This window comes from Nelusetta ayraudi, unplaced genomic scaffold, assembly GCF_046127955.1.
Source record: "Nelusetta ayraudi isolate G7.1 ecotype Tasmania unplaced genomic scaffold, CSIRO-AGI_Nayr_v1 ptg000078l, whole genome shotgun sequence".
NCBI lineage: Eukaryota > Metazoa > Chordata > Actinopteri > Tetraodontiformes > Monacanthidae > Nelusetta > Nelusetta ayraudi.
The window spans coordinates 636,489-662,353 of NW_027466128.1; the positions used below are offsets into that span (position 1 = coordinate 636,489).

Consider the following 25,865-nt stretch of genomic DNA (forward strand, 5'->3'; position numbering starts at 1 on the left):
GCGCTTGACAGCAGCCGCTCGCTGCTCCAGCGCAGGTACTTCCTCGGCGTAGGCGTGGTCCCGTCGAGTTCCGGGGTGTCGTATCGCATTGAAAATGTCGCCGATAAAGGATTTACAATTGGTTTACGAAGCTCTCGGCAAGTACGACACATTTTCGACAGGCGATACAGTCGCAGGTACGCTGTCGTTCACCTTGAAAGACGACGCCAAATTAAAGAAGGTGGTTGTAAAATTGAAAGGACGGGCTCGTGTCCATTGGTCGGAGGGGACGGGAGACCGACGGCGGTCACACACTGAAACGAGGGAATACTTCAATGTCAAAAAGTACTTCGTGGAGGAAAATGGAAAAGGTAAGGTAGTTTAAGTTACAAATGAAGGAAGTTGGTAATGCTCAGAACAAGATAGTTTATTTAGAACACTCGTACCTCGAAAGGGATTTTTCTCGTCTGCTTTCTGCAAGTTTTTGAGTCAATTTTTCTGCCTCCTCTATGTTACAATAAATATATATATATAGAATTTCAGAATTGCAGGACAGTTAAGCTAAAGTTAAAATAAACCATAAACAACAAAAATGATCCATCCATCCAGCTTGAAATGAGGTGATTAGATCACCAAATCATGGCTTATTGCCAAGTGCTGCAGTGGTACTCACGCAAGAGAAGGGTTGTCTAAAATAATGTTGGAAACATACCAGGTTAAGTTTTCCACAAATGTAACACGTGGTGCCCTAAATTAAAGGAACTGGGCCTTACTATAAAGGTCCAGGTCAGGAAAGGTACCCTTGACAGAGGTGTCCCAGACATGGAAAAATCAAGGGACAGACAAGGAAATTGTGGCCAATCACTGCAATAACAGTACAGCAGCATTTTACAATTACCAACTATTGACTTCTTTTTCCAGGCACTGAACTTTCTAAAGGAGACCACCGTTTTCCTTTTGAGTTAAAAATTCCAGAGGGGTAAGAGGAAATATCTTCACTATCATTTGTGTGTAATAAGGTTTATCTACAAACAGCTTGACTTGTGGGATTGTGTCATCTTCCAGGGATTTCCCCTCATCCTTCAAAGGGTTTTATGGCAAAATCACCTACAGCATTGAGGCAAAGCTTTCTCGAAGCTGGCGTGTCCCCACAACAATAGAAAAGGAAATCTGTTTTGTGTCCAAGACTTTACAAAACTATGGCCAAACAATGGTAGGTGAGATGTTACGATGAGCCAGATAGGCTTTAAAATGAACCTTAAGTTTGGCTACTTGAATTGGAAAATGTTCAGGATAAGTGCACATATCCAAGAGAATAAACTAAACTGAAAAGGAATGATAATGGATAATGGAAAAATACTGTCAAGTGTAAAGGGGGAAAAACAGTGTCATCCTATTCTATTCTCTATTTTCACAAGGATGTGCATGTCATTTAAATGTTTCTCCAACACAGGGTGTTATTTGCATTGTCACTGAAAGCTCACTCAATGAAAGGGTTGCATACTGAAGAACTGGAATATCCGGTTGCAGGTCTTCCAGCTACTGATGGCCGTGGTGTACATAGTGTGAATATCTGATTTTTGTTTTGACTTCTATTGAAACCTTTACAGATATTTTTATGCACATCTTGGGGGTTTGATGTAACAGAATGACTGACTCCATGGTAAAATGTCAGGAGTGTAACAGTTTGTCTTTTCGATTTATTTCATTTCAGACATAGAAGTAGGTATTAACATGACACTTTTGTATTGGTTTTAGCTACCCAGCTCTGGTGCAATGGATAAGGAGGTCGGAGTTTTCTCCAAAGGACAGGTCAAGTTATCTGCATCCATTGACAAAACAGTTTGCTACCCAGGTAAATAGAGACCAAAAGCGGCACGTCTTGACTGTTGATGAAAGACATTAAAAGTGTTTTTATCAAGTCAGTGGTGTTGTTAACAGCTTTGCACATAGTTAAGATAGGGATGTTAGAATTAGCGCTTTTAAGTCATCCTTATATGTGTTGCACTAAGTTTTATCCTATGGGTTGTATGCATTTCTCCTAGAAAATAGATGACTTTGTTCCCCTGGATGACTCCACAGCTCCACACTTTGCTTATTGCTTTCTATGTTTGACTCAAGTTCCACTTGCTTTGTCTGCTTCCCTTGCTGAAATACCTGCTTGTTCACAGTCATCTGTCTCAGGATATCAAACAAACTTTTATCCGAAGTAGGGTGGGGTTTGACAGGAGTTTTTCAACATGACTCCAGTTTAAGACCTGAAACTGACTTACAAAGCTTCTATTTTCTTCCAGAAAATAGATGTGTAATAATCTGAACTGTTCTTGATAGGTGACATAGTGTCTATTGTTGGCACTGCCTGCAACTTCTCCTCCAAAGAAACAAAAGTCAAATTCAGTTTGGACCAGAAAATAGAGTACCGTGCCCACTGCCATGTCAAATACCATTATGAGAAACTGTGCAAGCTGGTTGGAAACACTCTCAAAGAGAACGCAGAGGAAACGGTGTCCTGCCAAATAAAGATTCCTGAAGACGCAACGCCCACTTTACATAACTGTGATATCGTGAGAGTTCAATACTGCATTAAGGTATGTGAAAACAATATATCACAGCAGCCCATGACCATCCATTTACCGCCAACATGTTTTCTCACTTTTGGTGTTATTGGTCAATTGTGTTGCCTTTCGTTGTTGTTTTTTGGATTACGTAACACATTAACAATGACAAGTAACTTGAGACAACAACACTTCAGCTTAACAGCTTAAAATCTACAGCATAAGAAATGGAAAATAAGCAATCATTATTCCTGAATCCATTAATATGGAATGTTTTTGAAATGGAAGATTTCACTCCTCCATATATTTCTGTTTCCCAGGTGTATTTGGACATCAGTTTTGCTTTTGACCCAGAAGTAGAGTTACCCCTGGTCGTCATGCCTCTCGGGTTTGCCTCCCATCAGTCCGGTGCGGTTGCGGGCCCCCACCCAGGTGGATTCTCTGGGGCTCCAAGTTACAACGACTTCCCTCCACCTGGATACCCACAGTCATATCCTGGTCAACAAGCTAGCTCAAGCGGCTACAGCAGCCAGTGGCCTCAGCAGGTCCCTCAGTATGGTTTTGCATCCGCAGCTTATCCTCCATCAATGGGACAGCATTATGGCCCCACTGCTCCCCCTACCTTTCAGCAAGAAGGACAAACTCCATCTTATCCATCCCTTTACCCCTCAATTTAAGACAACAATGAATATTTAGCAAAGCTTTTCATCTTAATTCTCTTAAATTAGCTTAAATGGCTACAATTGTTACGGACTCACAATGTCATACTAAAATACGAGGAAAACACTTTATGTTTTTATTTATTTTTCATCCATCTTCTATACCCGCTTTTTCCTGTACTCACGGTCGCAAGGGTTTGCTGGAGCCCAACCCAGCTTTCCCAATTACACCCTGAACTAGTAGCCAGTTCATGAAAGGGTTGCATGAAAAGGTAGTACTTGCGAACACACATTCCCAATTTGTCTCACATGCATGTTTTGGAGTGTGTGAGGAAGCTAGAATACCCGGAGAGAATGCCCACAAACTCCTTACTAGATCAAATTATTTGACTGTTGGATTGTTGTAAAATAAAAATAATTGTAAACAAATACTCCTTGTAATATTTCGTACAATTAATTAGTTTTTGTTGTTGTTTTTTTTTTTCAATCATTCAGCAAAAAAAAATATCAGACTGAGTTAGTTTAAAAAGACTTGATTAAAGTTACAGTTTTGGAAAGATGACTTTTTTGTCATTCGGGACAAATGTGTTTGGAATAGCACACATATTTCCAGTTTTAATCTGTAGGCCTCATACTGGACACAGCTGTCTCCATAACTAGTGTTTGTTTGACGTCTGAAAATAGCAGGGCATTTTTGCTTTTCCTTGTCTTTGATTCCATTTCTCTCCTTGTTTTGATCATGCATGGAAGTGGGGTTTTGGGTTTTTTGGAGCTTTTTTTCCAGATGTTACCTGACAGTGAGTTTAGCAGGTAGAGCTTCAATTGGCTTTATGTAGACGAAGAGAAATCTGTTTTTTACTCCATGAATATCACTTTCACAAACTATCTTTGATTGAATACCCACACATGTAGTGTCACAAAGGCCAGAGCAAACATCGCTGGTGGTGTCTTGCTATACTGATAGACATTCAAAAGAATTACCAAAGCTGGTATCCAGAACTGTATGCAACACAATCTAATCATTTTGAATAAAAAGGATATTCAGAATAAAGAAAGTATGGACTCAGTTCTTCACTTTTGTCAATGCAATGATGTCAAGACTGCTGTGTGTCCATGGGTGACTCTCCACAGTTCCACTGTTGTATATCGCAAATCTCAAGCCTCTCCTGGCTGGCTCGCCAAATGTTGTAACCAAAGAAAGACCCGGGGCCAGTGCAATACTTTCCGGGTCCTCCTGGACAACTGATGTTCCATAGCTTTCCATAGTTGCTGATCAATCAGTTCAAAAGTTGAAACAAGCAAAGTAGGAAGCGAGGATCAGAGGCATTTCTTGCAGGTTTACTGACAGATGAAAAATTGTACAGCAACCTGGGGTCATCCAGAATTACAAAAAACAAGACAACATCCTATGACGCACCGACGATGCACACAACGTATACGCGTATTCTTGTCTTGTGGTCACTTGTCAGCTGCAGATGTCCAACAATGGACAGACTTTTCGCCGTTGGTCAGTGTCCTTGCTGCTCACACCATGTATATTCCATTTTAAACCACCACACCACCCTTTGCTTATCTCTCGATAACTTGGCTTAATTATGTAATTAACCCAAGTTCCACTTGCTGCGTCTCCTTCCCTTACTGGAATACCTACTTTTTCATTTATTATCTGTCACAGTACGTCACATGGACTTTCAACCCAATTACAACCAACAAGTGAGGTTTGACAGGAAGAGGTAAAGAAGAACAGCAGCAGCAGCACTGAGCTGAGAGCCAGCAGGAAGAATTATCTGCAGCTGAGAGTTGACGCTTCTTTCTTCTTCTTTCCCAACATGGCTCCGGTTAAAGACCTGCAACTGACTTACAAAACTCCCAACACAAGGAATGTCTTCTCTGAAGGAGACGTCATTGTCGGCGCCGTCACTTTCACTTTGACAAGAGAAATCAGAGTCAAGAGTCTGCAGGTGAAGGTGAAAGGGGGTTCGCATGTTTCCTGGGAGGAATCATCTGGCATGACCAGTCGGCGCTACCGGGACCACTTTGAGTTCTTCAAAGTCAAAAAGTACTTGGTGGCAGAAAAACATGAAGGTATGTCGATCCAAAGAGGCATGGCTGCAGTGACTTGCTTTACCTTTCTCAACACCCGGGTAGAGTGACACCGTGATGATGCCGATTCCTTCTCACTTTATTTTCTTCACCTTCTTGTCTGTCCTCATGTTGTTGTTGTTGGTTACTGTGACGATAACATGCATAATGCTTTATCGGCGCCTGAATTGTCTATGAAACCTTCAATCATCCCACCTCAATTGGACAAAACCTAAACCCTACATCCTCATGTAGGTCTCTACCTCCACTTGAACATAAGCTTGTACCTTTCTTATGTTTTCCTCTCCCAGTCCTTTTGGATTGGAGATTTAGCAATTTAGCTCACCCCTTCTGAGCAGAAAAGAGCAATTTCGTGTTCCGTTATTCATAACACAAACTTGAAGAATGTTCTAAGCCGTCTCGTTCACCCATTTCCTTGTTTCTGTCTGCCATCAACTTCTCTCTCTCTCAACCTTTTTTTTTTTTTATCAGCAGCTTAAAATGAAAATTGTTCCATTTATTTTCCAGGTAGTGTACTTCGCTGTGGATTCCATCACTTTAATTTTGAGATAAGGATCCCAGAGAAGTAAGTAAAGACAGGAGTGATATTAAAGTGTGTCATTATTTGACCTCAAAATGAATTGGATTTTCAACTTGGCTCTGTCACCCAGGCATATGTTACCATCCTTTAAGGGAGATTTTGGAAGAATTGAGTACTTGCTTGAAGCCAAGATCTGCAGCAGGTCGATGCAGGTCTTGAGTAAAGAAGAAGCTGAACTTTTTGCCAAAGTCTCTCCCAGTCACTCACCTAATAAATGTATGTGTGAAATTGCAAATCATTTTACTGTATTTTCCAATGCCAAAGTTCATTTGTGCAGTAATTAAACTGGCTCATTGTAAAAATAAAATTAAAAGACCAGTGGGATAACCTCTGACATAATTAAAAAGCTGAGGAGACACAGTGATCTTGCTTGCAAAAGAGGAAGAAGGGATATTGAGTATATTTGCACATGTGTTTTTCATTCCAGTTACCTGCCACAGGAACAGTAAACAAAGAGGTTGGGCTTTTGTCCAAAACAGTGTTAAACTTGTCAGCCATTTTAAAACAAACGGTTTGTTCACCAGGTAAGAGACAGCTACCCAACAACCAGTGGATGCAAAACATGGAATATTTCTTTTTTCAAAATTATAATTACAACTCTTTGTGGTTGTTAATATGTATATTTTGATATATGTCCCCACAGGTGACACTGTGTCTATCGTGGCTGAAATCGGCAACCCAACTTCAAAGGAAATAAGACCCAAAACTTGTTTATTTCAGAAATCTTTCTATGAAGCTGCTGGGAATTCTTGCTCAGCTCACAGATCCCTCTGCAAAATGGTTGGGGAAGTTGTCCCAGCGCATTCCAATAAAACTGTCGCCTTCCAATTGAGGATTCCCGATGACGCCACTCCCACATTTTACTCAGATATTATAGGAGTCAACTACTCTGTAAAGGTATAGGAACTAGTCAAAGAAGTATAGACTGAATCGCTAAAAGGGAAACTACTTTCATACTCTCATGTTTTCATGTTCTAGACCCTTTGAGAATATTTTTTTTCACATGTAAAAACTAGCCATTCTGATTCAATTAATCCAATCGGTCTATTTTTTCAGCTTGTTTTTGATAAATAGATTAACAAATAAATAAATTCCTTTTCTTATTTTGCTTGTTGTGCTAAAAGGCTTTTTCTGTTTTCCAGGTATCTTTAAGCATTAGTTATTCTAATGATGTAATGGTGTTTTTGCCCTTGGACATCGTCATGAAGCAGGCACCCGCTACCACTGTTTGACCTTCGGCTGTGCCCATTGGTCAACTTGATTTTGAAGACAAGTCACCAGATACCATAGAGTGGCCAGTACAAGTGTCGACAGCAGTCTGTGGTCCTTGCAGGTCACTCCACACAGCTTTGCATCCACATTTGCCTACACCCTCAGCATCAGTGGCCTCCTGCTCCACCTCTGTTTCAACAGATGAGACCACCATTGTGGGAGGCATAAAGGTTTTTTTGGGTTGTTTTTTTTTTTAAATAATGTTCAAAATAATCCCCCCATATGCAAGTGTTTTCATATTTATTTCCTGATCATTTGTTTGATATTTGAATGTACATTTTATTTTTGGTTTATCTAAACACTGTTTTTAAATTGTTTTCAACCAATTTCTTTAGTATTTTTGTGAAACTTATGGATTATACATTAGAGTTTTAGTTTTAGTGGGCTCTTTAGGAGGCACAGTTTTGTTTGTTATATCCATTAAAAATGTTTTGTATTTTCTGAATTGTATGTATTGACATTGCTCTTTGTTATGATTGTATGATGGCATTTAATAGCGTTCCTTTGCAAGTATAGATGCGAGTGACTTGCTCCATATACCATCTACCCTCAATAATTAACAAATGAAAAAATGCTAGGCGATGAAGACAACAACATTATAGCTGCTGACATAATTTTCCACTTTCTACAGTTGAGACATCATTTTTTTTTTTTTTCTGGCTAGCTCGTGGGTGCATTTCCTCCAAGTATTCCAGCTTCCTCTTATATTTAAAAACAACAAACAAAAATAAAACTGTCATAATAATAACAATAATAAAAAAAAAAGGGCTACATATATATCTGAAACCATTAAGAAATAAAACAAACATTGAACTCAGGCCTATTGGAGTGAACTCTATCTACCCTACCTGGGATCATGACCATATGGTAGTTCATGTGGTTGATGACGTATCAAAAAGCCACTTAACTACCTGCTGGTTTTTTATTTATTTATTTATTTATTTATTTAATGCAATTGTGAACAATATCCAAGTAAGATAATGTGTCCACTATCCATTGGCCAATCATGCGGTTCACTGCAGGTCAGCAGTCCGCGTGAGGAGTGGTCAGGAGATGTCTGTGAACTCTGCGTTTACAACTTTTATGCTGCTTAACACGGGATTACTTTGTCAAAAACCGTTCACCCTAACAAAAATCCCCCAGGTAACTGGCATCGAACAGGCAGATGGTGAGTTGTAAACAGAGAAATGAATCTGTCAATCAGTACTTGGAATGCATTGCGGTGCGTCATGATAGAGAAAAACATCATGTGACTTCCCTGGCCTCAGAACGCGCCCCCATTTCTCACAGTAACAAGTGGGTGATCCGATTCAGCTGAGGACATTGTTTACACCATGGAGCAGATTTATGTGCTGCAGATCTCATTAGTAGTCCGCAGTCATCACCGAAAACACCAAAAACACATTTCAGATCCACAGTGGCGATGAATAAAGAGTCGCGTTGACTCGTAGAAAATGAATTAAATTTCCAATACGCAATGGCCAGGCCTACTACTAGGTTGAGGGGATGGAACAACAACGGGCAAAAAAAAAAAAAAAAAAAAAAAATCTAAACAAAACAAAAGCTTGGAATTGAATTCCTGGTTAATTCCATGAGAGGGGATAAACCGAAGAATCGTAAATGCCCCGCTGGAAGAGTTATGGGGAGGAATGCGGGGACGCTCCCCTCCGCTATTCAAATGTCCCAGTGATGGACGCCAGCGAGGAGGTTGCGTGAAGAGTGTTTGGTCCCGCCCACCTGCACTTGTTCCTGCGATCCGGGTCCGCTTGAGCTGAGAGAGGAGCTCGGCAGCGCAGGAAGAAGCCCTGAACCCAGCCAAGTGTCGTCGCCACGGCCATGGAGAGGCGGCTGGCATCTCTCTGTCTGCTCGCCCTCGCCATATTCAGAGGTGAGGAACGGAAATCGTCACAATATCGTTTCATTACGAGTCGCCGAGTTGAAAGAACAACTGCGCGCTTTGTTCTAGCAGTGGCCTGATGATAGATTAAAAAAAAATAATAAAAAAAAAATCCCAAGTGATGTCGGGAGCTGCTAAATTTATCCTCGTTGTTCAAGCTGAACGAACGCGTTGAAACGGCTCGTTACTCGCCGCCGTGACATCAGCTCAGCTAACTTTGTCTCAACACTCTGGCACCCTCTGTTGTGGCGCGTCACAACTCAAGGACTCCGCTGTAAAGGAGATAAAATGCTGAGGCGTATGTCAATCATTAACGAATCCCTCTGAAGTTGATTGTAGTGGTTTACCGCAATCTTCATTTCAGTCAGTTTGACGGCTGTAGAGACCAAGCTCAACGAGGGTACATGTGACACTTTCATTTTTACTTTTCCCAGGCATTACCGCCATGTGTCCGTGTCCTATTGCAAAACCAATGCTACGTGCCGACTCATTATCCCTCTCATTATCCCCCAACTCTTGCAAGTTTTAACAAAGCACCAGATTTATTAGGAGGATGTGAGCTGTGTGCAATGCAACGCAACTTACTGGAGTAATGTGAATCTTCCAATGAATGTATATTTAAAAACACTCCCACTGGGTGGTTTGTGTAATAGCTGAAATTATAAAAAAAATATTTTAAATTTTAAGAAATTGAAAAAATAAATAGGTCGACCTGGTAGTGCAGTGGTTAGCAAGAAGGTTCCACCTTTCTGTGTGAAGTTTGCGTGTTCTCCATGTGTCTGTGAGAGTCGAAAAACATGCAAGTGAAGTGAATTAGAGACACTCAGTTGTTTGTGTGTAAGTGTGAATGGATGTCTGTCTATTTCTCTCTCTGGATGGATGGATGGTTGGATGGATGGATGAAAATAAATACCAAGTTGTTCCATCTATTTTTCGCATGTCCTAGATAATTATAGAACATCCCAGCATCTCACATGCACCATAACACTTTCCTATGTCTCTTTGCCTTTATTCAAGCTCCATCAATCCGTGTTGTGTCTCCTCTCCAGTGGTGTCTGCTTTTAAGATTCAGAACAAACTGCTCGGGAAATGTCTTCAGGCACACGGTGGGAGAGTATCTTTGGCTGACTGCACCTCGTACTCAACCTCACTGGAATGGCACTGGCTCGCAGAGAGCTCGGCTTTGAGTAGTCAACTCACCGGGGAGTGCCTGACTTCCCCAGGAGAGCAATATGAGGGGGTCCAGCTCAAACCCTGCATCATTCAAGCTGGAATTCTCAGTCTGGACATGGAGGCAAAGAGCCAGGCATGGTCATGTTCCAAGAAAGGCCACCTCACTCTGATGAGAAGTGGGCTTCACCTTGGTGCTACACAGGAATCCACTCTAGTGTTCCTCTCGAGGGAGCACAAGCAGGTGCGAACACTGAGAACAGAGAAGTTTCATCATGTCCCAACACACTACCCTTTACTTAGAATGACCATTTTAATTGAAATTTAGTCAAAGAATATTACAAAGAATTTGAATCTTTTCACAGTAAGAACGTCATGGTATTTATTTATCGCTGAGCAGGGCAGCAGGTGGCGGGCGCTTGAAAACCAGACACTGTGCAATCAGAGGGAGAAGAAACACGACGAGCAGCTTCCCAGCCACCATGAGAGAACGTCGTTGGAAACAAGTACTGTGTCTCATACACAAAAGCCTGTAGCCATTTGAATTCCCAGAGAATTCAGTTCAAACATGAATGTCATTAAATTTCGTTAATCAATCTATTTCATTATTACATTTTGACGCAATGTTCTGTGTCTGCATGGGTTCTCTCCGGGTTCTTCGGCTTCCCACAGTCCAAAAATATTCATTGACCACAATTAATAGGGCAATTAATGCCTTCGGACAGTGAATGTGCAATGGGCTTAAATGGACAAACACAGGCAGTTCTAAAAGCATGTGCCAAGGAAAAGCAGAAAATTGACAAAAACTGACCAATATAACACGAACAACACACAATAAAATGCAGTTTGATAGCTGTCGTTAAAAAAACAAAAACACCCTGCCCAGTTGTTTTTTTCTTTAATCCAGATGGAAGTTTGATTGGAGCTGAGGTGACGGAGAGTTACACCGGAGCAAATGAGCCTCTGTTGTCCTTGAGCACCAAGTCCCCCTCAGACCCAACCATGATTTTCTTCACCATGGACTACGGTACGTCCTGCCCAAAAGTGAAGCGTTGCTTTTTATCCCTCACCACTAGATGGAGCTGGGTGAACAAAGAACAGACGATGGTAGACTTCTGTTGCGTAGTGGTGGGGCATAAGTTTCACCAATGATGATAATGAAATCAGCTGAGACAAGAGTTTGATTGTGTAAAATGAATGAGCGATTGGCTTGTATGTGTGCATAGGGATGGGCTGGAAGATTACCATGCTGATACTGAGCTCTCTAGCTCTGGTCCTGGGGACTGTCATCCTCATCCTTAATGTTTACTCCAACAGGTGAGTGCTGAAACGTGCCCCGTTTTTGTTTTATGTCATTTTCCATTCCAGGAATAAAATATCCTAAACCTTTCCCATTTGATAGACCTTCTTTAATGCAACACAGCGTCACAAAAAGCCACGTTAAAAAGGCAATATTTATACACACATTGATGAGCAGTACGTGGACATACACTGCTGTGAAAAACACATTGGAAACACCACTAACCACACCTGTACGCTCAACATTTCACCAGGAGGAAGAAGGTGGTGTGTGTCCTGAAGTCTTACACTCCCAGGCAGGATGCAAGCATCCCCGGCTCCCCAGTGCCCAGCGAGAGGGCGCCGCTGACGGAGCACGCCATGCGCCTGCCACAGTCCACCCCCACCCTGCAGCGAGGAGAGATCCTCATCCAGTGGAAGGATGGAACTGTCACTCCGTTGTACGAGGCCTGAAGGTCGCACCGTTTTCTCGCACGAGGGCGAAGGCGTGTTTGCATGGAGGCGCACTGCGTCTGTCAGTTTATTGTGTAATGTTCTCACCGTGAGTCCATTGGCATGAAGGAAATTGAAATAAATGGGATAAGGGATCAAAAGGGGAAAACAATTATTCTGATGTCCTATGCATTATGTAATAGGGTAGGATCTTTGTGAGTAGGTACGAGAACATTTCTGTGGTTTCTGCCTTCAGTGAGAGCAGGAATTAATAGAGTGTAAGTGTTCTAGTGGTGTTGGGGGTTTGAGGAACTGACTCCTGGATAAAATTAGATTAGATTAGATATTGTTTCCAAACAAATACAATTTCAGGTTTAAACTAAGTGAATTAGGAATTAGGCTTAAAGCCAGATTAAGTGGATAAGGAACGGGGCTCTACGGCTCAAGGTTAAAATGTCAAACACTGCAGAAAAACAGTTTGGCACCGTCCTCCTGATTCTACGACTCACGCACCTACTACAGAATATTTGTAGTTCAAGTTGTGTTGTAGCTTTGCTGCAGGAAGAACTTGCTGCATAACTCTGTATTGTTTAGCAGTGACAGACCTGCATAACTAACAGATTTTTTTTTTTTTTTTTTTACTGTGTATGTCTATTAATATAATTTAGTCACTGGTAGTTGTTTTTGAAGTTTACCATGCACTTTAATATGAGACTTTTGTAACGTATTTCTAAGTGTTAACACTGATCCCCTCCAGCTATAAGCTTTGGAACAGTAGAATGAAAATTTGCCATTTATATAATATTAGAAATATTTTTTCCTTTTTGATACATAGGAGCTTCATGACAAATATATTGAGTGTTTGCTCTTTTTTTTTTTTACAGTCTTGACCAATAAAATAGTACAACGTGTGCAAGTGGTGGGCTCAACCTTCACGTCTCCTGCCTGACGTTGACGTTCACAGTTAACTTCAATTGCAATGAAAATTTCATTGGCACGTTCAGTGACAATAAAGACATCTTATTATCGAAGTGCAGATATTTAAAGTTAAGGGTTACGCAGGGAGAGATATTTCCCTTCTAATGAAAGTGCTCGTTTTCTAACGCGACCATACATCTTTTTTTCTGTTCCATTGAATTTGTAAATCAAACGGCACAGGACCACAAATTGCCGTTGCTGTAGTTGAAGGTTTTCTATTGTCCCCTTGGACTATATAATCCTCGCCTTAAACTCCCGCACTTCTCCTGACTGCTAACCCTGCACAGAGCATGTGAACGTTGTCAACACGCCCAGTAACGCCCCATTTTCGGAACTACAGCTGTGTCATCTTTTCATCTCAAATCCGGCATGCCAGGATTGGGAGCCAGGACAATCATTTCTTAACGCGCAAGCCTTGCCAGGCCGCGCTGTATGTGCACGGACGTGTCTCCTTCCAGGTGAGGCAGCGCAGGGCCGGAGTGACGCTTGTGTGAATAAGAAGTGCGTGAGACAAAGGCTGAGTCAGAAATCACAAAACTTGGGTGACGGCATATCGACTTCCTCCGCCTCTTTGCGAGACATTCTGCACGTAAATCCACCATCAAAGCACACACACTCTTAAACTTAAAACCATACCCTGGCAAGCCTGGTCTACTAAATCCTTTGGATTTCACTTACATGTCCACCTGATGGAGTCTCTATGACGGTGTTTGTGAAAGACTCATTATAAAAAACAAAAAAATAAACTACACAGCCATACCAGGGAAATCTAAAAAAAAAAACAACAACATGAAATTCAGTTAGACATCTTTCGTTACTGCAGGTTGAACCAGTTAGAACCTATTAGAGTGAGTGGCGACTTTAGGAGGAGGCCACCACCCAGTGCTCCATGGTGTCTAATAAACCCTTGCACAAAGCCAACTGCGTTTGCCAGACAGACCTAAAAAGGCTTTAGATTGGAGCTTGGCAAAATGGGTGGGTAAGGTTTTGGAATTGAAATCTGCCATGTAGCTAGCTACCTGGCAAGTATGCTAGCTAGCAACACGTGTTGGAAAATATTTGTCTTAGCCTTAAGGCTGAGTAAGAACCTACATTTATATCCTGCTCATTCCCAACCGTCACAGACTCCACAGCACAAAGCTCAAGTCACAAGGCTGCCCTGACCTTCACATGACCCGCAGGAGCGGTCAATAATCTTTTCATTATAAATACCAATCAGTCGTCTCGAAATCGTAATAATGCCTTCGCACACAGAAGTGACGTGGACAGCATTTTAGTCTGAGAACAAGATGAAAGAGAAAAGACAAGACCAGGGAGCGGCAGCAACGACAAACAGATGTTTCTCAAGGACCTGAGACTTATAGGCGCAGCCTCCATTTCCTCCCCAGCAATGCACAGCCACTCTTCAATTTCATCCCAGATTCCAGAAACAAAGACACCAGTCTTGTCTTATTGTTGTTTTGCTAAAGCCCGTCTTCATTGCAATTGATTGATGCTTACAAAAGAAAAAGAAAAAAAAAAGTTAACCATAAAAAACAAACCCACTATTCTCTTCACTGTGGACTGTTGGGTTATTAGAAAAATGTTTGCTCACATAAATTCCCAAGGACACATAGGGATCTGACATGGAAAAGTCTAAAAAAAAAATATATATAAAAAAAAAAAACGGGGTGAGGGGACTCAAACGACAAGTTTCAACTTAGAATAACAACACCACAACAACAAACACAGAGACACAGGATATACACAGCTGGTAAACAATGGACAGGTGCAACGCATTAGGGTAATCAGAGCAGGAGGAGACGGAACATGGGCAGGAAAACAGGAAGCCTCACTATAGGTACAGGACAGAAGCTAACAAATTGGAGAAATAAGCCAAAGGGATAAATGAAACAACCAAACAAGCAAGAACAGAAATAAACCAGTGCAGTGGATGCTGCAAACCTGTGGAATAACAAAAATCAAAAGAAAAGCTTTTTACTCTCAGACATGCTGTAAATGGTCAAACAAAGATGAAAGCAGATAAATCAAACCAAATCTAACTTTCTTGTTGGCTTGGGTTGTACCTAATCAATTAGCTTGTGAGTCTATTTGCATTCTGTTGCACGATGTTTACATTGTGTACAATATACACTGCAACTAACACGGTTATCAGGTATTTACTTTGCTCTGTGTGTGGGTCTTTTCTTTCTCGAGATGTTTGATATTTTGTGAAATTCAGCAGAGGGCAGCAGGGTTAGAGATAGCCTAACAGCAAGAACGCTCTTAATTTGCTACTAACTCAGGCCTTTCTTTGTTTGCCTCTATATATCAGCCCAGTGGCAAACTGGCCTTACGCCACCTTCTGGCAAGAGGTGGTAGTAGGAAATAGATAAAGGAAGTGAAGCAGTTCACTGTCATCAATCCCTGCTAGGGTGAAACGCCATTGTGCAATTTGGGACAATACGGCTCTGTTGAGATTAGCTCTACACACAGTAAGTGACGTACACAACAGGAAGTATGTGATCTTGGACACGCCAACACTTTAACTTGATAGCATGAAATACGCAGCAAAAACGCAGATACTGGCGATTCCAAATAAACAGACAAGGAAAGTAGCAGTTACCAGCTACAGTGAAACCATCCAATAAAAATGTGGTGCACACCACTTCGCATCATTGTTTTGTTCATTTCCCAGTTCAGTTAAGCACTCATACTCCGTAACTTTCGATTCAAATCTCTCCACCTTTCGTGGTTTGAAAAAAAAACAAAAAAAACTCCCAAAAATGAGGCGCAGTAACTAGAAGAATCATGCCGAACTTGTGCATCAGCGAGAAAAACAAACAGCATTAAACAAGTGATAATTGTCCAAAGTTATGGAGATTAAACTGAGTTTTACTGAGCATGTTTGTGAGAGCAACAGCACTCCCGGGTGACGAGCTGGGAACTGAATCGGTAAATGAACCGTTTTATTGTACCGATTCGAGTGATTCTGCACACCAAAAACAACTGCTCATCCCATCACTCATCTATTGGACCCCTCCAAGCAAAGGGGCTCATGTCGGACACTCACCAGAGTGCCTGGACAACATTGTATAACACCTGAAGTTATTTAACAAAGGAATAAAGCACAGAGGTAAACAAAACAACTTTTGCCCTGTGTTTTACAGGCTAGTTAAATGTATCTCACGCTGTTGTTCGGAGAGTCCATGGCACTAATGGTCTATTTTGTTACGTACCTGAGGGAAAAGTCTGCGCCATGTGCAGGCCATGTGTGCGACAACAGCACAGTTTACTGTGAAAGGTACCTTGGATGAGGGTGAGTGAGAACACATCCAAAACAACAACAACAGCAACAACAAAAACAACAGCATCATAGTCCCTCTGCTGACTTCTACTGCGCTGACCAAAAAAAATTGCAATTCATAGTTGGACTATTAAACCACGCACGCACAAAAATTACACACCTAAGAGAAGTTCCTGGTTCAAATCAGGGCCGGCCCACATAGAGACAAACAATCCCACGCAGTCACACCTACATCTTCGGTTCTGAGTTGCTATGTGTCCCAGCTTGTACGCCTTTGGATTGTGGGAAGAAGCCGCAAGGAAACCACACGAGTTAAGGGAGAAAAGACAAAATTTAACACAGACAGGCTCAAGAATGAGCTGATCCCATGACCATCTTGCTAGAAAGGCAGGGCCAGACACTGCACCACAGTGCCACCCTGTACTTAAACTTGGGCTTTGAATTTTTTGCATTTTACGTAATTTGTTTTAATGGCAATCTTCATGTGAACAACTTTTCCACTCTCAACCCCACAATAACCTGGAAGGTCTTTAAACATAATCGTACCCTCACTGGCCACTTTATTAGGTTCAAGGTTTGCCGGCAATGCTAGTCTGCAAATCACATAGCAGCAAGTCAATGCATTTAGGTATGCAGATGTAGTGAAGAGCATCATATGGAGAAGAGAGAGGGGATTGAAGTGACTTTGTTGTGGCCTGGTTGTTGGTGCTGGGCTTAATATTTCATAGGTGTTCATACCGACAAGCTGTTTATGTGTGGTGTCTAATTTTCCGCACACTATTTTCCGGTTGTTTTTGAGTGTGGCAGCAATGCCCTGAACAACTCCTCCTCCTCCACGAACCACATTTATGTGTATTTGAGCGTTTAACTTTTGTGATTTGGAACAGAGCTTTTGTCTCAGGTGAGTGGCTGCTACATTTGAAGCTCAATAATTCCTTCTTCCAAACAATGACGGTACACTGTAGGGGGCAAATCTTTGCTCAGCCAATAACTTACAAAGCCAGAATATGTCAAACCAGATCTAATAGTAGAATTCAAGTGGAGCCTGAGGCGACACAGTAGACTTGGTAGGGCAGCTCAAGATAGGAAACACATGTAAAGTTGGGCAGTGCTATGATCTTCTCCTATGGACTTAACCAAAGGTTTGCATTCTAGTCCAATAACTAAATATTTTGAATTTCACACATTACCTTGAATTGAAAGCTTTTGAAATATTGTTGTTTATTTTGTTATTCCCTGCAAATTATAGAAATTAAAAAGTTAGAGTAAACTGTTTTGCAGACTGAAACAACTCACCACACTTTCACCTGCAGCACATTACACAAAAGAAGGCAAACTGCAGATGTCACCAAAGTGAATGTCAGTGCGGGTTTAGTAATCACTCTTCAAAATAACCATAAACATACTCCTAGGTTTGCTGTGGTGCAACTGTCTGCCAGCTGCTGTCAATCAAACAGACATTAATCCAGCCGACTCAGTTCTGAAGACTAATTTCCAACCCTTTTAAAATAAACTGAAATATGGATATTGCAAAACAGACTACACACACACAGGCTGACGCAGGTGTTGTTGACGAGAGAAAGAAAAATGGTGACATTCCATTCGGGGGAAAACCAGTTTGCTCACAGTATCAAATTTGATAAACACATTTTAATAAATGACTTAGTAAGTATGCACCTCTCACTTTTTCATTTAGTCTCTACTACATACTGCACTCTACTCATGTTAGGAAGATAGAGGTCTCAGAAACTCACACAGCAAATATGATACAAAAGGTTTGCTATGATAAAGAACTTGTGGAGACAAAAAGAAGAAAAAAAAAAGAACTTGAATTTGTCTGCGCTGTGTGTGCAATTGAGACAGATATTTAGAGGCAGGACAGCATGACACCTCAATGTGCAAATGAAATACAGCCAGGTTCCGTAAATCCACCAGGACATGACAACACCTTGTCTGTGTCAACTCCATACTGCTGGGTACGGATGTATGGTTCTTGATAGAGACTTCATACTCAGCCAATCAAAGATAGTACCAAACCTGGATAAAACAAAAAGTACCATGCAGGGAAGCTGAATTACTCATTATCGCCCCCTACTGGCACATGTCCCATTTATATGCCATAAATATATACATAGATATCTTCTGTGGACACTTGCAGCTGAATGGGGAAATTATATCGTGTGTGTGTGTGTGTGTGTGTGTGTGTAAATATATATGTATACATATATATTATCTGGCCTTGTTAACCTGTAGCAGCCCTTGGAGCAGCAGCAATCTCGGTAGACTCCTCACAACACCGTGAAACTATTTTAAACACATACATGCATGCATGCATACATGCATACAAACCAACAGGTACGATAAATATCCGCAATATAACAACAAACAATGCATACACAACGCGTACCTCGCTACGCTCTCCAAAGAATGCGTCAGTTAAAAACCATGTTCGAGATGACGCTCAGTGAGTTATCGTCGAACAAGCAAGTGTCTATCACGACAACCACGCGGCAAAAAAATTCATTCGTCACACCTCTGAACCCCCTCAACCACAAAAAAAAAACCCCGCACAAAATAATACAAGAGCCAAAATACCAAATAACACTCTTACCCGGCTCATGCCACGCCGAGTCAGCCGCAGCTGGCCTGACGGCTGTGATTGCAACCGGATGTGTTTCGCCATAGTGGCGGCTGTCAATTCCGAACGACTTAAATGTTTACGGCCCAAGTCATATACAAAAATCAAAAAAACTCCCAGAAATGTTGAAACAATACCACCCGCATTGCTTAATCTTCTTTTAATCTTTTCCATTTTAACATAATAATACAATTACATTTTGGTCTTTTACATAACCTATCTTATTTAAAATTAAATGAATAATAAATGAGTGCTGCATTACTTTAAAAAAAAACAAAAAAAAAAAAAAAAAACTTCCTCTTCCTCCTTCTCTGAGCCCTCTCCCCTGCTCTCTAGGGTGGGGCTTTGTTTTACCTGCTCTACACCATTTAGAGGCCAACATAGCATATTGCTCAAAATAGTAATGTTACTATTCAGCACAGCAATGCAGTAAGTAATGATTCAGGATTGTAAGGCCTCTCATAAGAGGAAGCTTTATGTCATCGATTTATCCATTCCTCGATCTGCTGGCAATGTAGTGGATGGCTGTTGAGAAAAAGACATGCTTGCACACGAGGGGAAAAAAAAAAGACCTTTCTTCTCCAGGCTTACCTTTATTATCATTATCATTATTATTGATATTTTCTCTAATTGCCCACAGTATGTGGAGACCTGTGTGTGTTTTGACAACAGCACTGTGTGATCTTTGTGCTGAGAGTTCGGTCATTAATCCCCTCCACACATGCACATGACCTGCTTAGACCTGTTGCAAAATAATTCCCTGAGTTGCCGATTCATGTTTGCCCGCCTTTTAAACTTTTCCTCAGATCATCTCTTTCATGAAAACCACTGCGAATTCAACTATAAGTGGGGTGTTTTTAGCAGGATGATGCACAAAGCATGTTTATCCTTTATGCATCAGAAATGAATTAGAGATTCAACCCCTGCTGTGAAAGGGACAGGGCTGGTTTGGTTTTTATGCGCATTCGGACACGGTTCTGAGCTGTGGCTGCACAGACCTTTGAAATAGCTGTCGGGGGGGCTGTGCAGCAATGGAGAGACCTTCCTTCCCTTGGACACTTTAATTATCATGAGCTGAGTGCAGTCCAAAACCCTTATGCTGTCACGTTTAAACGAGTCACACCCCTGCATCTCCAGTGCATCTCGAAAGACACACCTAAGCTTATCTAACCCCAAGGTTGACGCTCCCAAGCCATTCTGCAAAAGGGTGTAAGTGACATAGCCAGTTCTGCTGTTGGGTGTCACAAAATGAGAAGCATTTGGGAACGGAGAACAACGACAACAAGCACGTAACCTGACACGTTATTTACAAAAACTTTATTGAAAGTCACTACAGAAGCGATTCCCCTCGACCTACATTAAAACACAATGTCAGGCAGAAATCGACAGTACAGTGGTTTTAAAAGAAATAGTAATTGGGTTAATGTGGTGCTGTACACATGAAAGAGACAGTTGGCTCTTTTTTTCTACACATACATGATGTTTCTCAACATACAATATAAAGGCTGGAATCATTTCCGACAATATTTAGCTCAAGCGGGGCTCAAATGATTCAATGTGCAGGTGAAATATCACAATTGTCAGTTTGTCTGTTATTTTTAACTGTATTGGAAGAATGAATGTTTATAAAAAAGGCAACCACTTTGACTTAGCTGCTTTTGGATGACAGTGGTCAAGTGAAGAATGCTGTGGGAAGCTTGTAACTAGAGTAAGTTCCTAAGAACAGGCTTGATGTTAACCATATGCATGATCTTCTTCTTCTTCTTCTTCTTCTTCTTCTTCTACTACTACTACTACTACTACCACTACTACTACTACTACTTCTTCTGAGTTCTTAGTTGGAAGTTTGATTCAATTATAATGCCACAATTTCCTGACAATTTCCCTGACTTCAAATATAACAGAGTGAAAGGTTCAGGACTGCCGAAATGAAAGAAAAAAACAAAAAACACTTGTGTCCAGATACATCTATGGCATATAAGTCTTTAAGACCATAAACTACATCTATATAAAAGCAGACAATACTGTTTAAACTGTGTTTAAAGACACTATTATTCAAATCTTCATCATTGTCGTTTAAAGAATTAATGTAATTCTACGTTTCTGAAGTTGTGTTTCTCCCTAAATTGCACACAATCCGTTCCTCTACATCATAATATAAATACACCGTTGGCCTCTTCTCACAAACACACAGTCATTTCAGGGGGGAGCAGTCGTCCCAACAGCCAGTGAAAACAGGTTTGTAAAAGCAGCTGTGGGTGGAAGGAGGACGTGCTGTTGTGTGCGAGTATTTACAGACAAAAATTTTGATGAGAGTCTCTCAGTTCATCTCTTTGCCGTTCTTGGTGTTTTCATTGTTGGCGGTGACGTTGGTGAGTCGCACATTCTCCGACTCTGCGTTGTTCCTGTCGCGTTGCTCTCCCTCCACGTGGAAGCCGACCATCAGCTGGTAGATCATCACGCCAATGATGGTGCCAAGGAACGGAGCAAAGACCGGCACCAGGAACCAACCGTTTCTAGCCCTGACCATTGAAAAAAAACGGCAAGTCATTATATATTATCTGCATGGATTGTGTGCATAAAATATCAACATGGGTTGAATTTTTTTTGTCGACTTACGTGAAGACGCCAGATCCCCAGCCTGCTATAGCAGTGAAGAGTCGCGGGCCGAGGTCTCTGGCTGGGTTGACAGCGTAGCCAGAGTTAAAGCCCATTGAAAAGCCAATGACCAGGACCACAAAGCCAACAGTGAAGGCCTCCAGTCCTTGAGGGATGGGGTTGTTGTAAGGATCCACGATAGCCAGGATGCAAACTATGAGCGCGGCAGTTCCGATGATCTGTGAAGAACAGTGGAAGAGATTGAAGTGAACCCCTATTGTGACACGGTGGTATCTGCTCACAAGAAAAGAAAATACCTGATCGAAGAAGCCATTGACGATGGTGAGGTGTTTCCCAGGGTAGGTGGCAAAGATTCCAGCTGTGTTTTTAGGTCCGGTCATGTTGAAAGAGCCGGGGAAGTCCCACAGGGCATCTAAAGGTGCGAGGATGACAATAAAGCTGAAGTTGTGCTCATTCACGGATGTGACAGCACTGAAAGCTGTCTTCATGCCTGGAGTTACTGCTTACCGTGGTACATGCCGAAGATGATGGCGGAACCAAAAAAGGCACCGATTGTTTGAAAGAGGAAGTACATGGGAAACTTCCTCCAGCGCTCTCTGCCAAGTAGGCACAGGGCAAAGGTCACGGCAGGGTTCAGATGGCCACCTGTGAATGGAAGACGCAACAGTCAAGGCCCTGGACACGTCTCACAACTTACAAAAAATTTGAAGCCTAAGTGCCAAAGTGTTTTGTGTTGGGTTTTTTTTAATAAAGCAAATTAAAATAAACATGAGGAATTGGACTGGGACATTTCAAAGATATCATTTTGTTTACCTGATACCTGGCCACACACTAGGATACCCAAGGTGGCCGCAAAGCCGAAAGCAAAGTTGACAGTGAGGAACATTCCATGGGTTCCACCGCTCAACACCAGCTGGGCCACAGCACCGCAGCCAAACATCTGGAGGGAAAGACAATGAAAAGCAAGTTTATTGTGGGATCCCAGATTGCATAAGGACATCTAAAATTGTCTCCAATGTCCATCTCTACCAAGGGAACGATTTGAGTGATGCACTTTTAAATTTAATTATGGTAATTTTTAAAATTCTTTCGTGAGCCACATTTTTTCTTTTGTTTTGTGTTTTGTAGCCAACCCTTAAATCATGCTGTTGAGGATTCGCAGGGTTCGCACTAGTAAATAAGCTGCAGCCATCCTGTTGAGCAGATTCCATGCTGTTTTAGCTGTATGCCAAATAAATCTGGGATTGAGGGAGGGGTGAAGCGTGAGGTCCATGCACGGCCCATTGCTCTTCTTGCAGTGAGGCGACTTTTCATTCAGGTTTCAGATGTTGAGGTTAGACCACACCCTGGGAGACTGGCGCCAGCGAGCAGCTCATCATTACTGACTGTGTGGGCATCCATTGGTGGAAAAAGTCTCCTTTAATCAACCTTGTGTCAGCACCGAGGATTTATTTTTGACTCTCGCCTCGCGTTGCGACATGCTTGATGGGACGATATCGATTTAGAAAGTCATTCTTTTCCCGCCTTTTTGTAAGTTCTTCCTCATGTCAGAAATATTAGATTGCAAATGTTGGACCACTATGGTGGCCATTGCCAACGTCCTTCTCTGGATCAGGTTTTACCAGAAGAGCCTCATGAACTTTGTCCAACTCAGACTTGTACGTCTTGCCTGCCGCCTGCACACTCGCCAAGACTTCCAGCGCCTCGCTAACATGTCGTTGTGCCTAGTTAGCCGCCCGCGCCCCCCCACCGCTTCTTTAAGCGCACCTTCAATTAAGCTGACTCGGCGGGCTGGTTGTGTTCACGCCTGCGGCCACACGCCACCACCTTTTAATCCTGCTGGGGAGCTTTTAGCAAAAAAAAAAGCACACAAAAAGAAACAGACGCCTGCCTGCACAAACACGTGTCTAACGGCCTTGGAACCACATCCTAAATTAACTTTTGTGGGAGCTTTTCAAACTGTGAGAAACGGCCTGGAGACCCCTGCTGAGCTGCTGTGCACGGCTGATGTGTTTGTAACAGTGAAACATTGTGTAAAGTGGAAAACAAAAACGCAGTGGAGTGCTTTTAGGGAGTTACGGTCGGCTAACCAGCCTGCTGAATACGTCATGTCATTTTTAAAACGTCAATGAACTTTTAAAGACAAAGTGCACGACCGGCTGTGTTACTAATGATCATCATGTTTAAGGATTGTCATAACTTATCTGTTGGCTCAGTGCAAAGACAGCCAAAATCAATAGATTTTCAAAAGATACGTGCGCAGCCTCACACACTCGAAACCGTCAGAGTAATTTATCACTAGTTGGCTGCGCGCTTCTCTCAATATGTCACCGGTTGCAACACACACACATCAACTGGGGAAGTGACCGGGGCAGTAAGACAAGGACAGGCACCTACAGAATGTCATCGTCTGCACGTTAAGATGAAATTATGCGAGCCATGAATGAAATGCGGTCTCCATTGTCGCAGCTCTGGAACCTCCCAGTGCTGCCATGGGCATGTGTCATCATCCGCTGACTGCGACGCACCTTCACTGTCAATCACGGCAACAAAAAACCCTGTAGTTTAGCCCGCACCACAACAATCATAGGATTGCGTAACTCCTGGCCTGGTGCGGGGTTAAAGGCCTCACACCTGATTTTTTTTTTTTTTCTTCGATATATACTCAACGTGTTCCAGACTTTGAATTGGGAAAACTACTCAATTACTCCCAGGTGTGTTCAGGCTGAGCTGGTTTGCTGAACAGCCCTCACCAACTGTGAAACTGGTGTCAGCCCAGGCCCACAGTATGTATGTTGCTCTTTGGCAACCGCCCGCGGTCTGGGTTTTTAACACTGCAGGAAGGAAAACAGCATCTCCGCGCTCCTCGTGACTGTGAGGCCGTGCCGTGTGGATGTTGTGACAGTTTCTTTCACCCTTGGGTCCTGGATCTCAGCCCCGAGCAAATACTCTGTGACTGTAAACACAGAACAACGTCTCTCGTCTGACACCGACGTCTTTGTTCTAATCTCTGATCTTTGCAGAGTGCTATTCACCCTTCACGTGTGCCACCTCAAATAACTGAGCGCCACCTGCCAGGTGTCGGTGCTGGACCTGCGACTTGCATCAGTTATGTGTCAAATCTGTCCAAATTCTGTCGCTTGGAGGGTTATCGATCATATTTCAAGATGAAAAGAATTAAATAATGAGTGTGACGGCACTCTAAGAGAATAAAGAAGAACCGGTTAATTATTAATTTTCTATTTGACTATTTTGGTCTGTTTCCTCAGTTTCTATGAAGACGTAAGCAAAGTTGAAAGGACCACTTTAACTTGAGACCGTCAGAGGTGGCAAAAGTATTCACATTCTGTAGTTAAGTAAAAGTCTGAATACTTGTGTAAAAAAAAAAAAATACTGTGATAAAAGTAAAAGAACTGATTCAACACCTTCATTCAAGTAAAAGTAAGTACAGGTCCTGAAATGAACCAAAGTTTTTTTTTGTTTTTTTTTGTTGGCCATTAATGAAATAATACATTGGTTGATCATTTTGCAAAAAAAATAAATAAATTAAAAAATATATTTATGTATGGGCCACATTTACAAATTGAAATATGGAAAAGTTGTAACAGAATAATCTGGACTGAAGTGACCAGAGTGATCCCAAAGCTGAGGTACTCTAAAATAATCCCCATCGATGCTGTATGATCCACTTTTGAATTGAACTACACAACAGCAGTGTTCAAATAACTCCACTTCCACGCAACAACAACAAATTACAAAAACAACACAAGCTTGTCCTACCACAAGGATGAGGGTGCCGAGGCACTCCGCCAGGGCCTGACGGAGCAGCAGGTTGCGGATCTGGAAGAAGTGTGACAGTTTTTCCAGGTACATCTTCTGACGACCCATGTTGGCGTCTTTCTTGGTCGGGGGGCGGCGGCGGCGGCGGCTGCTGAGTCTGCGAGGAGAGCGTTGCGACTGGGACTGTCCTGAGTGGCTGTCGATCTGGACGAAGGAGGCTCCTCTTATAGAGCCAAGATGAGCCGGGGTTGGGCGGCTGCCAAGGCCGAGTGGGGCCCCACCCTCTGAGCCACGCCTCCTCGCTTTCACCGGTGTGATTCACACTCTGGTTTCCACACTGCTGCTCTCTCTCCAACTTTCTCCGTCTGTAGATGTCACACACACGGACACACGGACACACACACAGTCACACACACGCAAACACACAACATCAACAGTACCATCTTTGTCTTACCTCTGCGACTCATTTATCATTGACACGTCTTTGATTTTAACATTATCTATGTCTGCATGTGTGCTGCTGTGTTGTTCGTGTATCAATCTGTTAAAAATAATCTAAATGAAAAGGACTCACTTTGGCCTTGTCTTTTTTTTTATCTCTCAGTGCCGACTGCTTAT

The 25,865-nt window shown here is 42.1% G+C and overlaps 4 protein-coding genes across 6 annotated transcripts; 3 read left to right on the forward strand and 1 right to left on the reverse strand.

The window, feature by feature from the left end:
* The first annotated feature begins 22 nt into the window (after positions 1-22).
* On the forward strand, positions 23-4,248 carry LOC142899922 (arrestin domain-containing protein 3-like). The gene is made up of 6 exons (XM_076043868.1): positions 23-350; positions 901-958; positions 1,045-1,192; positions 1,738-1,834; positions 2,311-2,567; positions 2,855-4,248. Exons 1-6 carry the CDS (start codon positions 95-97, stop codon positions 3,209-3,211), a joined length of 1,173 nt encoding a protein of 390 aa, XP_075899983.1. The 5' UTR covers positions 23-94; the 3' UTR covers positions 3,212-4,248.
* Positions 4,249-4,665: 417 nt separating this feature from the next.
* LOC142899918 (arrestin domain-containing protein 3-like) lies at positions 4,666-7,349 on the forward strand. Of its 2 annotated transcripts, XR_012928829.1 has the most exons (6): positions 4,666-5,278; positions 5,804-5,861; positions 5,947-6,092; positions 6,304-6,400; positions 6,520-6,773; positions 7,019-7,349. XR_012928829.1 is itself a non-coding variant. In XM_076043859.1 (5 exons), the coding sequence occupies exons 1-5, from the start codon at positions 5,023-5,025 to the stop codon at positions 6,521-6,523; spliced, it is 561 nt and encodes a 186-aa protein (XP_075899974.1). In that variant the 5' UTR covers positions 4,666-5,022; the 3' UTR covers positions 6,524-7,349. The 2 variants fall into 2 exon arrangements, 1 of the variants encoding a protein (XP_075899974.1); XM_076043859.1 differs by having other exon boundaries at positions 6,520-7,349.
* Positions 7,350-8,816: 1,467 nt separating this feature from the next.
* LOC142899925 (uncharacterized) lies at positions 8,817-12,894 on the forward strand. Of its 2 annotated transcripts, none has more exons than XM_076043877.1 (6): positions 8,817-9,036; positions 10,095-10,459; positions 10,616-10,721; positions 11,123-11,242; positions 11,442-11,532; positions 11,769-12,894. In XM_076043877.1, the coding sequence occupies exons 1-6, from the start codon at positions 8,985-8,987 to the stop codon at positions 11,965-11,967; spliced, it is 933 nt and encodes a 310-aa protein (XP_075899992.1). In that variant the 5' UTR covers positions 8,817-8,984; the 3' UTR covers positions 11,968-12,894. The 2 variants fall into 2 exon arrangements, with proteins under 2 accessions (XP_075899992.1, XP_075899993.1); XM_076043878.1 differs by having other exon boundaries at positions 8,821-9,036; positions 10,145-10,459.
* A 7,256-nt stretch (positions 12,895-20,150) lies between these two features.
* On the reverse strand, positions 20,151-25,451 carry aqp3a (aquaporin 3a). Its single transcript, XM_076043867.1, has 6 exons — positions 25,248-25,451; positions 22,281-22,407; positions 21,975-22,112; positions 21,764-21,879; positions 21,468-21,685; positions 20,151-21,370 (listed from the first exon to the last, which is right to left on the reverse strand). The coding sequence occupies exons 1-6, from the start codon at positions 25,353-25,355 to the stop codon at positions 21,169-21,171; spliced, it is 909 nt and encodes a 302-aa protein (XP_075899982.1). The 5' UTR covers positions 25,356-25,451; the 3' UTR covers positions 20,151-21,168.
* Between the last annotated feature and the right edge of the window lie 414 nt (positions 25,452-25,865).

Bases quoted from the DNA above. Each gene is read 5' to 3' on its own strand.
- LOC142899925 (XM_076043877.1), top strand. From the start codon at position 8,985: ATGGAGAGGCGGCTGGCATCTCTCTGTCTGCTCGCCCTCGCCATATTC. The intron at 9,037-10,094 runs GTGAGGAACGGA...TCTCCTCTCCAG, and splicing joins CGCCCTCGCCATATTCAGAG to TGGTGTCTGCTTTTAAGATT. The intron at 10,722-11,122 runs GTACTGTGTCTC...TCTTTAATCCAG, and splicing joins GAGAACGTCGTTGGAAACAA to ATGGAAGTTTGATTGGAGCT.
- LOC142899918 (XM_076043859.1), top strand. From the start codon at position 5,023: ATGGCTCCGGTTAAAGACCTGCAACTGACTTACAAAACTCCCAACACA. The intron at 5,862-5,946 runs GTAAGTAAAGAC...TCTGTCACCCAG, and splicing joins GAGATAAGGATCCCAGAGAA to GCATATGTTACCATCCTTTA. The intron at 6,093-6,303 runs GTATGTGTGAAA...TTTTCATTCCAG, and splicing joins CAGTCACTCACCTAATAAAT to TTACCTGCCACAGGAACAGT.
- aqp3a (XM_076043867.1), bottom strand. From the start codon at position 25,355: ATGGGTCGTCAGAAGATGTACCTGGAAAAACTGTCACACTTCTTCCAG. The intron at 22,408-25,247 runs GTAGGACAAGCT...CTTTCCCTCCAG, and splicing joins TCGGCACCCTCATCCTTGTG to ATGTTTGGCTGCGGTGCTGT. The intron at 21,371-21,467 runs GTAAGTCGACAA...TTCAATGGTCAG, and splicing joins TGGGGATCTGGCGTCTTCAC to GGCTAGAAACGGTTGGTTCC.
- LOC142899922 (XM_076043868.1), top strand. From the start codon at position 95: ATGTCGCCGATAAAGGATTTACAATTGGTTTACGAAGCTCTCGGCAAG. The intron at 351-900 runs GTAAGGTAGTTT...TTCTTTTTCCAG, and splicing joins CGTGGAGGAAAATGGAAAAG to GCACTGAACTTTCTAAAGGA. The intron at 1,193-1,737 runs GTAGGTGAGATG...TATTGGTTTTAG, and splicing joins AAAACTATGGCCAAACAATG to CTACCCAGCTCTGGTGCAAT.